General features: G+C 53.1%; 6 protein-coding genes across 6 annotated transcripts; 2 read left to right on the forward strand and 4 right to left on the reverse strand.

Moving 5' to 3' along the window:
* Positions 1-47: 47 nt before the first annotated feature.
* GCG54_00012287 (uncharacterized protein) lies at positions 48-1,279 on the reverse strand (the record flags this gene model as incomplete). Its single annotated transcript, XM_045412167.1, has 4 exons — positions 48-168; positions 231-823; positions 880-1,171; positions 1,239-1,279. The coding sequence occupies 4 exons, from the start codon at positions 1,277-1,279 to the stop codon at positions 48-50; spliced, it is 1,047 nt and encodes a 348-aa protein (XP_045261202.1).
* A 562-nt stretch (positions 1,280-1,841) lies between these two features.
* On the reverse strand, positions 1,842-3,149 carry GCG54_00012288 (uncharacterized protein; the record flags this gene model as incomplete). Its single annotated transcript, XM_045412168.1, has 1 exon — positions 1,842-3,149. One exon carries the CDS (start codon positions 3,147-3,149, stop codon positions 1,842-1,844), a length of 1,308 nt encoding a protein of 435 aa, XP_045261203.1.
* A 1,055-nt stretch (positions 3,150-4,204) lies between these two features.
* GCG54_00012289 (uncharacterized protein) lies at positions 4,205-4,816 on the reverse strand (the record flags this gene model as incomplete). The annotated part of the gene is made up of 1 exon (XM_045412169.1): positions 4,205-4,816. The coding sequence occupies one exon, from the start codon at positions 4,814-4,816 to the stop codon at positions 4,205-4,207; it is 612 nt and encodes a 203-aa protein (XP_045261204.1).
* Positions 4,817-5,856: 1,040 nt separating this feature from the next.
* Positions 5,857-6,984, forward strand: GCG54_00012290 (Neutral protease 2-like; the record flags this gene model as incomplete). The annotated part of the gene is made up of 2 exons (XM_045412170.1): positions 5,857-6,091; positions 6,143-6,984. 2 exons carry the CDS (start codon positions 5,857-5,859, stop codon positions 6,982-6,984), a joined length of 1,077 nt encoding a protein of 358 aa, XP_045261205.1.
* A 675-nt stretch (positions 6,985-7,659) lies between these two features.
* GCG54_00012291 (uncharacterized protein) lies at positions 7,660-9,318 on the reverse strand (the record flags this gene model as incomplete). The annotated part of the gene is made up of 1 exon (XM_045412171.1): positions 7,660-9,318. One exon carries the CDS (start codon positions 9,316-9,318, stop codon positions 7,660-7,662), a length of 1,659 nt encoding a protein of 552 aa, XP_045261206.1.
* Positions 9,319-10,693: 1,375 nt separating this feature from the next.
* GCG54_00012292 (uncharacterized protein) lies at positions 10,694-11,047 on the forward strand (the record flags this gene model as incomplete). The annotated part of the gene is made up of 2 exons (XM_045412172.1): positions 10,694-10,828; positions 10,856-11,047. 2 exons carry the CDS (start codon positions 10,694-10,696, stop codon positions 11,045-11,047), a joined length of 327 nt encoding a protein of 108 aa, XP_045261207.1.
* Between the last annotated feature and the right edge of the window lie 558 nt (positions 11,048-11,605).

Consider the following 11,605-nt stretch of genomic DNA (forward strand, 5'->3'; position numbering starts at 1 on the left):
TAGACTTAAACTCTTATACCAAGTCCAATACGACAAATTTCAAATAATTACTGTTTCTTCTCGTCCAGCACCATCTGGAGGGCTTCTTCGAATGATTCCTGCCAGTCTTCCTCCGTCTTCTGCGGCTTCCAACCAAGCTCAGTGGCGAGGACTGGTTTGGTTGCCGAGCTGCAAGAGCGTGTCAATATTTATCCTCTGCCCATATTTCATGGGATTCATCGCTGACTCACTTGGCTGCATAGTTCATCTCGACAACCTGCGGGGGCGCTTCCAAAACGGTGGTATAGGCTTCCTCCAACGACACAGATTTGGGCTCCGCAGACTTCAGTGCACCAAGCTTGACACCGGCCTTTCCAACGCCTCTGGCAATATCAAGCCAATTGTGGCTACCAGTATTGGAGAAGTAGATTCCTTTGCGTCCAGAAGGGATGTCATCGCCGGCCAAAATCTTGCTGAGGACAAGCTCATACAGCAGAGCAAGGTCGGTGACGTGGACATGTCCGAGACGGCAGGTCCCGTCGCCCACGTAAAGCGGAACACCGGCTTTGATCGAGCCACGAATGATACTGGGGATCTGCATAGAACCTTGGTTGAAGTATCCCGTGCCGCGGCCGTAGATGGTTGGAGGCATCATGATGTATGTCTTGACGCCTGTGCGCTCACCTGTTTTGACGACTGCGATGTCAGTGGTTCGCTGACCGTAAGCCTCCTCGGCTTCCTTCTGCTCCTCGAACGAGAACACGTCTTCTTTGTCCGACCATTCATGTACCTCAGCAGGGGTCTTGGTGATAGTGCGTTGCGCCAAATTGGAGGTACCCGATGTCTGCGCAATGAGTCTGTCTGTTAGGGGACTTGCAAGTCGTCGCACTAATGGCTTACCTGGATGAAGTAAACTTCCTTGCCCGTCTGTTTCTTTCTATCACCGAGCCCCTCAATCAACGCGACGGCGGAGCCGGTATGGAATCCACTCGGAGTGTGGATGACATAGTCATGCTCGCTAGCCGCTTTTCTGAGCTGCTCAGAGTCGTCTAGGCCGTTGAAGAGCACTGCTTCGATTCCCTTCTGTTTGAGAAGATCAACCTGTTCCTGCTTTCGAACCAGAACGGTGACTGGCAAGTTCTTGATTTCGGGGTAAGTAGAGTTGAGAAGCTGATGTAGCACCGTGCCACCACTGACTATCTATATCAGCCTCCGTCTTCCCAGAGAGTGCGTCAAAGTCATTAGGCAAATTAACTCACACGAAGCCCGTGGCACCAGTGAAGAGTAGTCGGCCAGTCATGACGGTAGGAACGGATGATTGTCACAAAAGCTATCTTGCAAAGTGTCGTGTCGTGGCATGAACTGGCGGGGTATCCGGCTGAAAGTTATATCGTGACATCAGTCCGGCGTTGTGGAGACGCACCATTACCAATGACGGCCGGGATATGTATTCCGCGGAACGCCGGCCGAGTCCCCGTGGAGTGGCGCCACGGCCGCTTGCAGCATTAAGCTTAACTAAACTCTCTCGGCGCTGCAGACTAAAACACGACGTCATCACACAGCTGACAGAGAAGCCCGCAATTGAAACCCATCCACAGCTGTCAAAACACACCATTTCAATTGCATCCCACCAAAAGAGACAGATACTCATAATGAGAAGTAAGTTTCCGCCGACACAGACCCGCGGGCCGATGCCGGTTGGGTGGGGCCGAGCTATTTGCAACAGCTACTACTACTACTGATCACGATATTATTTCCGAGGCTTTGAGCGGTTCAACAGAATGTCGTCCGGCAAGAAGACTCCTAATACATTTACTCGCCCAAATTCTGAAACCCTCTATCGAGAGCCGTGATGCCTATCATCATCTGACAGGCTCTTTTTGTGGCAACAAACTGACATCGACAATGCTGACCCAAATGTTCTCTTTGTTCTCGCTGTATGCAACAATCAGCTTATCCCCGACCTGCACTGCTGTGGGATAGCTGAACCCGAATGCCCGGTTCTTGATCCCGTCGCGCGTATCCGGAACAATCTCTCTTGTTGCATTGGTTCGCAGCACTCCGATTGCTTGGTACCTTTGATCGTTTCCTCGAGACATCGCAAGCGTTAGCGGCTGGCGCTGAGGGTCGGCAGCGTTGTACCTTGGGTTCGAGAGAAGGAATCTGTCTCCATTGTGTATCTGCCCGAGAAATTGTTTGGTCTTCGCGTCCGGAATGTTAGTCTGGTAAATCTTGTTTCCCATCTTGTTCTTCACTTTTGGATACCAGCCGTTGCCCTCGAGATCGTCGTTGTACTCAACCCAGACGGAGTGGGTGTTGTTTACTTCCGTGGTAATGTCTCGCCAGTGGCGCTGCCAGTATCCTCCCGTCGATGAGTCTGCATCGTCATGCCACACTGCAAAGGTCTGCTCCTCCATCTGATGAACGCCGTCAGCGGCGAAGAGCCCGTTGTTGTACAGCCATGGTGACCACGCAGGAGCCTCGTCTGGCCTGCGAAGTATTGAGTTGATCTCACAAGCGCGGGTGCAGTACTTCATGCCGTATTCCGTGCCGTAAACAGTCTCCGCGTACAGTTCTGAATCGGTCCACTCGTTCTTCTCAATCCAGCAAGGATCCTGAAGAGGCTCTCCATCAAGCGAGATCTCAACCGCAATGCGGCCAGCCGACGTCCACCGCCCAGGACACCAGCGGCTGCCAGACTGGCCTATCGCGTAAAGCGAACCATCGGAGAGATGCACAAACGTAAGAGCCTGCCATGCTCGCTGCGCAATCCCGCGATCGCACCAGTACTTCCAATTGTATGCTTCTGTCTGGTTGGGAAGCAAGGCGGCCGGCATCAAGCTTCTTCCGGGGGTCCACGTGAGACCGCTGTCGTTGGATGTTGAGATCCAGACATCTTGCCCCATGCTATCCTCGTCAACCGGAGCTGAAGAGTAGATGAGAAAAACGTTTGAGCCAACAGAGAAGAGTTCCGGGTGATGAGCGTAAGTTCGGTTTTCAGCAACTCCATTGTAAATCTGAATCTCCTTTTGGACGGGGATTTGTTCCCATCCTGTATAGAGAACGTCGCTGTAGTTCAGAGGCGGGGAGATCTGCCAGAGGCTATCAGGTGGCGGCGGTGCTCCAGCGATTGGGCGGAGCCATGTCGAAACCAGGAGAAGAAGGAGCATTGATAATGAATTCGCCGAAGGACTGCAGCGCATCTCCAATCGGATTCTCTTGAAACACGACAATTGGAGATCAACCTAGTCAGCCGAAAGAAATAGTGTTCCGTGAGGTTTGCTTGACCGCAGTGAAGCCTGGACGGAAATATGCTTCTTCGGGGTCGGGTTAATTGAGAGCAACTTGCTAAGGGCCAAGATAGTTCTTGGCATAGAAATGAAGCTAATTGGGGGAATATTTTGGTGGGGGGACTCCGGTACGCGGGGTTCTGCTGATCGGGAGTGACTCCGAATGAGGGGCTCGCGCGTTGTGCACATCAATTAAAGCATGTACTTGGTGTGAAAACATTGATGTCATCCGATCCTGTGAAGAAGGAAACCTCATTTTGAATGGGACTCATTCCAACTCTCTACCTACAGAGGCAACGTGTGTTCTGTGATCGGCGCAGGTGCACGCGTTACTTTGGCTAACTAGAGCTGCGTCTTGACGGGGGCGTGAGTAAACCTACCTACGGCGAATCTTCTCGAAAAGCTGTTCCATGGTAGATGCAGCAGGGTCGCATTCAGTCGGCAGACGTATCCGGGAGAAACCAGATGAGGTATCTTGGTCGAGATACTACCTTACATCTGGCACAAAGACTCATGAACACCTGCTATGAGATCTCGACACCTATTGATAGTACCTCACCAGGTTAAGAATAGATTTTGTATCATGACGAGTTTGGAGTCCGGATTCTTAATGACATAGGTAGTCTCACATAGTTACACGTCAAAATAAGAGATTGCAGCGGGCTGAGATACTAGACGGGAGTTGACACGTAGTTGCATTTTTGTACGAGGGAGTTCAACACTTCCGAGTCTGCATGTACCGGGAAAGGGCCTTCGATAAATAGAAACGTTTCTGAACTTCGTAAAACCCACATCTGACTTCGACTTCGTTGATCAGTCTATCAAAGTCACGGTTGTTGTGAAGCCCTGGTGGAACCATCCCTCTGCCCCCCACCCCGGAAGATCACAACAGCCCCAGCAACTTCGAGTCAGGCATTTCCAAAAAGGTCAGCCCTTCAATTTCCAACTTCAATAGTCTCAGTCTCCCAATCTCCTTGCAATGATTCCGGCCCAGCTCCAATGGACTGCAGCTTTTCAGGCTTCTGCAACAGCTCCTCCGTAGTCAACCCAGGCCATACCGCCATCCATCTCCCCTTCAAAGACACCCTTGCCTTACCCGCCTTCCACACATCCTCTGGCACCCTGGGCTCGCGCAGTTCGACCACGTTCTCGGCGCTTTCGCCCGGCTTCAGGGTCACCAACGACTCAGGGCCGGGTGGCATCTTACGCCCGACCTTGATCGCAGCGATGTGCATCGGCTCAGAGGCACCAGCCGGAGTGACGGATACCTGGCCCAGGCCGAGGACGATTGGGTCAAGAGGGGAGTTCCATTTGATGATCGTCACGGGAGTGTCAGGATGTGTGTTTTTGACGGATACCTTCACGCTGGGAGGAGATGAGGCAGATTGAGACACGCTCAACTCCAGGTTGCTGAGGAAGGACGACGAGTCGGCCATTTTCAGACTCTCAATCGGGGAATGGAAATAGAGCGTGAGAAGAATGACGGCGCCGAGGATCAGGGCGACCGGGAACGTGAGGGGTCTGTGGTTGCGGCGCTGAGGGATCATGTATGATGACTTGAGTGTCGGCGAACTGGATTGCTGTATTGATTGCTGGACGAACAAGCAACAAGAGTTCCTCTTCAGTGATCGAGTTTACAATAGGGACTGTGTCTGCCTTGGTACTGGTGTTTGCCGGCAGAATAACGGCAGACGGCGATGCTCGTATCAAAGGGGAATACGAGGCTTTTTCTGGCGCACGTGTGTATGCTCACTGAACAGGCCGCAACTCCTGAATGGATCGACGCCAGCCCTGATGCTGGTTTAGGCAGGTGGCAAGCTGGGTTAGGCACCGGAGGTTTGCTGAATATTAAAGCGGACGGAGCGTGGTGCGGGGGGCCGGAGGAGGTTACGTATACGGAGTGCGCTGCCGAGATTAGCTAATGCTTGAAATGGGACTGTCCAGAACCCGTCCTTAATCAAAACGTCGCGCTGCCAAGCCTGCCAAGGCTGAAGCGCGGCGTTCTCGTTGGTGGTGAGCGATCGTGAAAATAAACAGCGAACCAGGCGCCGAAACGGCCCACTACTCTATTTATTCTAAACTCCGAGCCTGGCACCTGCGACCCCATATCTCGTGCTGATCACCACACTCAGGGGGCAACTATTCACGACGACCGTTCCATCTTGCAAGCAAGCGAGGGAGGAATAGCCTCAGCTAGAGTGCCGTGGTCTCTGCAACTGGGTCTGCCATGGGGCTGATCCGGCTTCTGTTTGGCCCATGGCTGCCGGTGTCCTGTCTTCTCTGCAGTTTGAGGCTATCGGAACGTCTTGGCTGCACACCCGCATTCCGACCAACGCGTTAATTCTCCGTGGCGGAAATGGGCTTGGCCTCGATCTGGATCCTTGATTTTTCTTCTCCGTTACGCAGGATATTGCTCGTATTATAGGCGAAGATTGCCATCGTAACATGAGTCTCCCCGTGAAAGATGCAGCCATAAAGCTCTGCTGTCCCGCTGATCCGCAAGCATAGCTGATGTTGTGAACCCATCAACAGTTTCCATTCTTTCTCTCCAACTCCGTTCGTTCTTTTTCATCATTCCTTATTCACAATGAAGGCCGCCACCGTCATCTCCTGCCTTGCGGCCCTCGCCAACGGCGCCGCCATCAACCTTGGCAAGCGGGCTGGGCCCCTCGATGTCAAGATCGAGCAGGTCGGCAACAGCGAATTGAAGGCCAGCATTACCAACACTGGCACCACGCCCCTGAGGGTGCTCAAGGCTGGTTCGATCCTTGACGGATCCCCCGTTGAGAAGGCCCAGTTTTCCACGGCCTCGGCAGATGGCGGTACGTGAACCCAACATCGATAGAGAACATTGAACGAACATGATCTAACAGCGTCAACAGTCAACAAAGTTGCCTTCACCGGCGTCCGCGTCTACGTCCACGATGCTGACCTCCCCGACACCGCCTTCCGCACCATCGCTGCCGGCGAGGTCGTCCAGGTCCAGTGGGACGCCGCCCAGGTCCACGACCTCAGCAGCGGTGGCGACTACAACATCTCCAGCACCGGCTCCCTTCGCTACGCCGAGGAGGGTAGCAACAAAATCGTCGGCCAGGTCGTTTTCGACTCCGGCGTTCTGCAGGCCAAGGTCGACGGTGTCCAGGCCGCCTCCGTCCACGCCGCCTTCCACCAGAGTCTCGCTGAGAAGCGCGTGACCATTCAGAGCGACTGCACTGGCTCCAAGAAGACCGCCGTCACCGCCGCCCTCTCCAAGGCCAAGAGCTACGCCACCGCGGCCCAGACCGCCGCGACTGCCGGCACCCGCGTCGAGCAGTACTTCGGCTCCTCCTCCTCGAGCACCAAGAGCACCGTCGCCAGCGTCTTCGGCAAGGCCGCCACCCTCCTCGGCAGCACGTCGAGCGGAGCCGGTCTGCACTGCACCGACGTCGGTAACTTCTGCAGCGACGGCGTCGTTGCCTACGCCCAGCCCGGCACCGACGGATACATCGTCGTCTGCGACTACTGGTTCCAGTTCCCCGCCTCTACCAGCACCTGCCACGGGGCCGACCAGCCCTACGTCCTGGTCCACGAGTCCACCCACTTGTCCGAGGTCGCCGGCACTGACGACGTGTGCTACGGCTATGAGGGATGCGTTGACGGCCTCAGCACCTCGCAGGCTCTGAACAACGCTGACTCCTTCGCCATGTACGCCCATGGCATCCAGACCAACTGCTAAGTTGGGCATCGGCCGATGCAACATTGTGGAAACTTCTTTGTATATTATAGGTACATCTGGAAATGTATAAATTCGTCTGTGACTTCAACTAAGGATTCTGTGATGTTGGCCAAACAAAGCCTATTGACGTTGAACTGAAAGAGGGCGAGCACAAACTTGTGATTATGTCACATGTATCTGACGACGCTATACTACTGCCACCACTGTAGCGAGTCTAGCATTTTGTATCGTGCCTCTTTCCGTGTAAGGTTGGTCATATCAAGACCTCAGGTTCAGTCTATCCGCTCTCCTTTACCCATACTACCTATCTAGGACTTTTCCGTCAGGTACACCAGCATTTGGTCAATAGTCCATTTCCCTTATTCGAAGTTTCAGAGGGATAGATTCTAGTCATTATGCACGATTTCTAGCATGCGAATTTCTGAGGATGCTATGGCAGAGGCATTGATTGAGTAGCGAGAGCTCGACTTCCACGCAAGAGTTCAACGCAATTCAGAACACGTTACCTAAACAAACATGAATACAATGACCTGGATGGATGTGGAAAAACTTCATGTCAGACGACTTTATTAGAAAGTTAACTGCTCTCTCATATCCCTCACCAAGCCACGTCCTCTCCTGCAATTTGTTGCAAGCTCCCTATGTAAACTTTGTTGCTCCTCAACCTGGCCTGCCTCATCTTTGCCGGGGCAGACCCGTCTGCAATGTGTCGTCGCACAAAAGCTGTATCCAGCTGGGTGATGGCGGGTCAGGTTCAAACTGTCTAGTCGTAAACTGACTATGCCAACCTGTCTTCCATTGGAGCATAGTCCAACCCTTGTTCTCTTCTACCAGTTGTTCCACGTCCCAAGCGTCGCCCACCCAGAAATTGCATTTGACGACAGACGTCCCAGCTACAATAGCATGGATTGCCTGCGGAAAACCTTCGCGTACATACCAGGAATTATCTGATGAACCGGGCTGTTCTGGATCCTCACGCTGGCCAAAGTGGGTACGTTTGTGATCTCTTGCGTCTCTTCGCCGGACATCCCATCGCAGCGGTGGAAGAATGTCCCGCTCAAAGCAGGCATCAATTGCTTGCTGCCACACAGCGTCTCGCTGAACCACTTCCCGGAAGATTTCCGCGCATGACGAGTCTCCATCGATAGTGAGGGTGAATGAACCTTGTGGCATTCCGGCATGTTCAAGTTCCAATGCCTCTTGTGTCCAGATCGCGACTTGGGATGACCATTCCTTCTGTGTGCTAGTTCCTTTGGTTGAAGGCTTTAACGCACCGCCAATAGCATATAAATCCCTGTATGTGATAGGTAGGATGGTCCTCCACATGTTGACCCGTCGTTCCACACGAAGGTGCGGGTTCTCTTGGCAAAATGGAATGAGCCCAAGCCCATGACATTCAGAGAATGCGACTGCCAATCGTTCTTCTTTGAGTAGGATACTCCTAACGTTCAATCGGGCATCCATCGATAAAGACTTGAGAAACCGAACAGCTACAGCCGCTGCGGAGTAGTGATACTTGATCAAGCTTGTGTCGAGTCCGTATTCGCGATCCACCCTTTCACGGCGAGCCTTCCGTTCCGCGTCCATCCGCTCCGCCTCAACATTGCGGATAAGATTCATCATGTCGTCAACTCTTTGTCGGGTCGGAATTTCCCAGGGATCGGGATTTAGTCCGGCCAGCCTCTCAAGGTGTGCTGGGTACGGCCCATCATTCCTGCGTTCCTCTCCAAGGACAAAGACTCCGTTCTGAAAGTTTGAGAATTGCCCCGGGCTGAATCGATCCTTGTGTGCCAGAATAGTTTGCATGGCTGCACGGGAGAAATCGCGGAAGACAGAGGGTGTTTCCCCGCAGCAGCCAGTAGGACTGACATTTCGCCAGTCCGAATGTTGCCTCAACTTGCCCTGGTCGTTGGTCCACCATTTGTTTGCTCTGCCTTTGATCATGCCGAGGTACGGCGCAAATCTCGGATGATTCCGCGTGAGTTCCTCCCAGACATCATCAGGAACGCTGAGATTATCGGGGTATATGTTGTGCAACTTCTCCCCTAGCTGCTTCGATATACGCATGACTAGATCGCCGAAACGACCGGCGGTGACGCGATGCTTGTCAGAACATATCGTAGAAAAGTTGAGAGTATTCGTAGAGAATGGCACGGTCCTCAATTCATTTGCCACGGCTTTGCAGGTGAGCATGAAGGCAAGGTCGATGTTGTCGCCATTGGCACATTTGAGGGTGTTACTTTCGAAGTCCAATACATAACCGCCGTCGCAAATGACGTATTGGCCGTAGATCAGATCCCGCACCTCGCGGGGCAGATCGAAGAAATGGGGCATGACGTTGATTTGAAGTGATGGGTAGTCGGGAAGATGTCGCTGCCAGTGCAATTCAAGGTTGCACTATTGACCTAGGAAAGGTCGAGCATTGACGAAGGACCAAAAGGAATTGGAGACAGGGGTGGCAGGCCATGTTTTAAATAACGCCGGGGCGGCGCGTCTGACTCATCTCTGGGGCTTGCAAGGTGGATGACGAGACCCCCAAAAGAAGTTTGGTCAGAACCTACACAACGTACATCACCGAGGAGACAGGAACAAAGTTTTGGGGGGCCAAAAACCCCATTTTTATGTTGGCAGTCTGGTCAACCCGTATAAGTAGGTATCGCAGTTCACTCTATACATTTTTTTCCCTGTACTTTAAACCCAATAGCAGCACTTTGACCTGTGCCCGATCTCGATAAAGCAAACAAACAAATCTCGGTATAACTGGTCGTTGACTCTCGGCTTAACTTATCCCCGGCCTGCGACGTTATCGTTAGAATGGTTTAGAGGGGGTTGGAGATCGGCCTACTGTACAGAAGAGGGCAGGCGGGCAGGCGGCGGGGCGGCAAAACGTACTGGCGAGAGCGTCGTTCGCGACGCTGTCGTCTGACTACATTAGTCACTTAAGCAAACGAAATAAGGCGGAGAGGCTGATGTGCAGAGGAAAAAGACCGGATAAGCAGGGGTATGTTTTACGTACTCGCGAGAGCGTCGTTCGCGACGCTGTGGATGGTGGATCAGCCATGACAACTGGGGAAGAAAAAGAAAGCGGGAGAACCAGAGTACAGAAGAACGAAGTCAGACAGGCAACGGTAAGGCTAGACATACTCGCGAAGGCGTCGTCCGCAACGCTGGACGGTAGGTTAGTCACGAAGACTGGGGAATGAAAAGAAAGGGGAAAAACAACGAAACAGAGGAAGAGAAGCAGGCAGAGACGTACCGGAACGCTGACAGCATTCGCAGCTTAAGCTTGCCAAGTTAGGACTAAGAAATCAAGTGAAAGAAATGGAGCGCAGAGGGGTGCGAATGAGACGAGGGTTGACATACCGGCTGGAGCCTGGCGATGGCTTGAACCTACACTCGAGGGCGCAAACTCAATGGTGTGACTCTTCGCTAATGTTGCGAGTCAGCCTGATTCCGGAAACTCAAACTCATGGGAGTATGAGTGGCGCACCTACCGTGGCCAAAAGGGTTCTCGTGGCCATGGCATAAGAACTCGACCGCTGCAAAATCTGATTAGACAGGAATCAACCAAGCGGGGGCCAGAGGGCTACCTGCTTCGAACGAGGCCTCGAGCCTGTTCCTCACATCCTCCTCCCATACGCGCGGCGACCCTGGAGGCAGACAAGTTAGCAAGATTCCAGATACGTAAGATTAAAAACTTACTTACACGATGTCCTTCCCCCTCTTTGAATACGCGCGCAAGCCGAGCAAAGCTGAGCTGGACGACCTGATCCGCGAGACCAAAGTCAAGGATATCAAGGGCTCCAGCTATGGCCTGCTTGCCTATGCCGACAAGATAACTAGAGTAAGACTTTAGTATATGATATAATAGAAGCAAGATTACTTTATAATACCCCTTCTCAAATTCACCCGGCTATACCTGCTCAAAGCTGTGACCGACGAAGACGATCTACGGCGGTTGTACGGCCTCGAGATCGATATGGACATGGTCGAGGCTACCGATAATGATCCCAACGCCTGTGAATATCTCACAAGCTTCCTCGAGATAGCCAAGGCGGCCTAAGCGCTTCTGAGAGCATTAGTTGAAGTGTCCCAGCTCCAAGGCGACATCAGCTTACGAACGTCGGTAAGTCGGGAAGGGCGAATCTGCTCCAACATCAGTTAGCTGAGCGCAACGGTCTCGTCTTGGGTCGTTGCTCACATACATGTCGAGAGTATGGCTGACGGCGGCAGGGCTCTTCCTGGGTGAGTCAGTCAACATACAAAAGCCCATCGACAAATCGAAGAGGGAGGCTGACCCACGTCGAGACTGCGCGGTAGGGCGGAAGACGTTGTCTGCTTGGATGAGTTAGTCCGGAGCCATCATGCCAACACGGCAAGCATCTTCACTGACAACGGCGCGACGGCACGGAGGCCTCGGGGCCCCCGCGCCTGGCGGAGCCTGTCGGCCAGTCAGAACAGATGGACGTGTTGAAAAGATGGGGGTCCTTACTCACGGCGCAGACGTCCGAACGGCGGAGGAGACTTCTGGGCGGAAGCGAGTCAGCCTTGGCAAGAGATGACAAAAGGAAAGACGAAGAACGGAAGCGATGGTGCATGGAAGAGATGATGCATGGATGAG

Source organism: Colletotrichum gloeosporioides, assembly GCF_011800055.1.
Source record: "Colletotrichum gloeosporioides strain Lc1 chromosome Unknown consensus_65, whole genome shotgun sequence".
Classification (NCBI taxonomy): Eukaryota; Fungi; Ascomycota; class Sordariomycetes; order Glomerellales; family Glomerellaceae; genus Colletotrichum; species Colletotrichum gloeosporioides.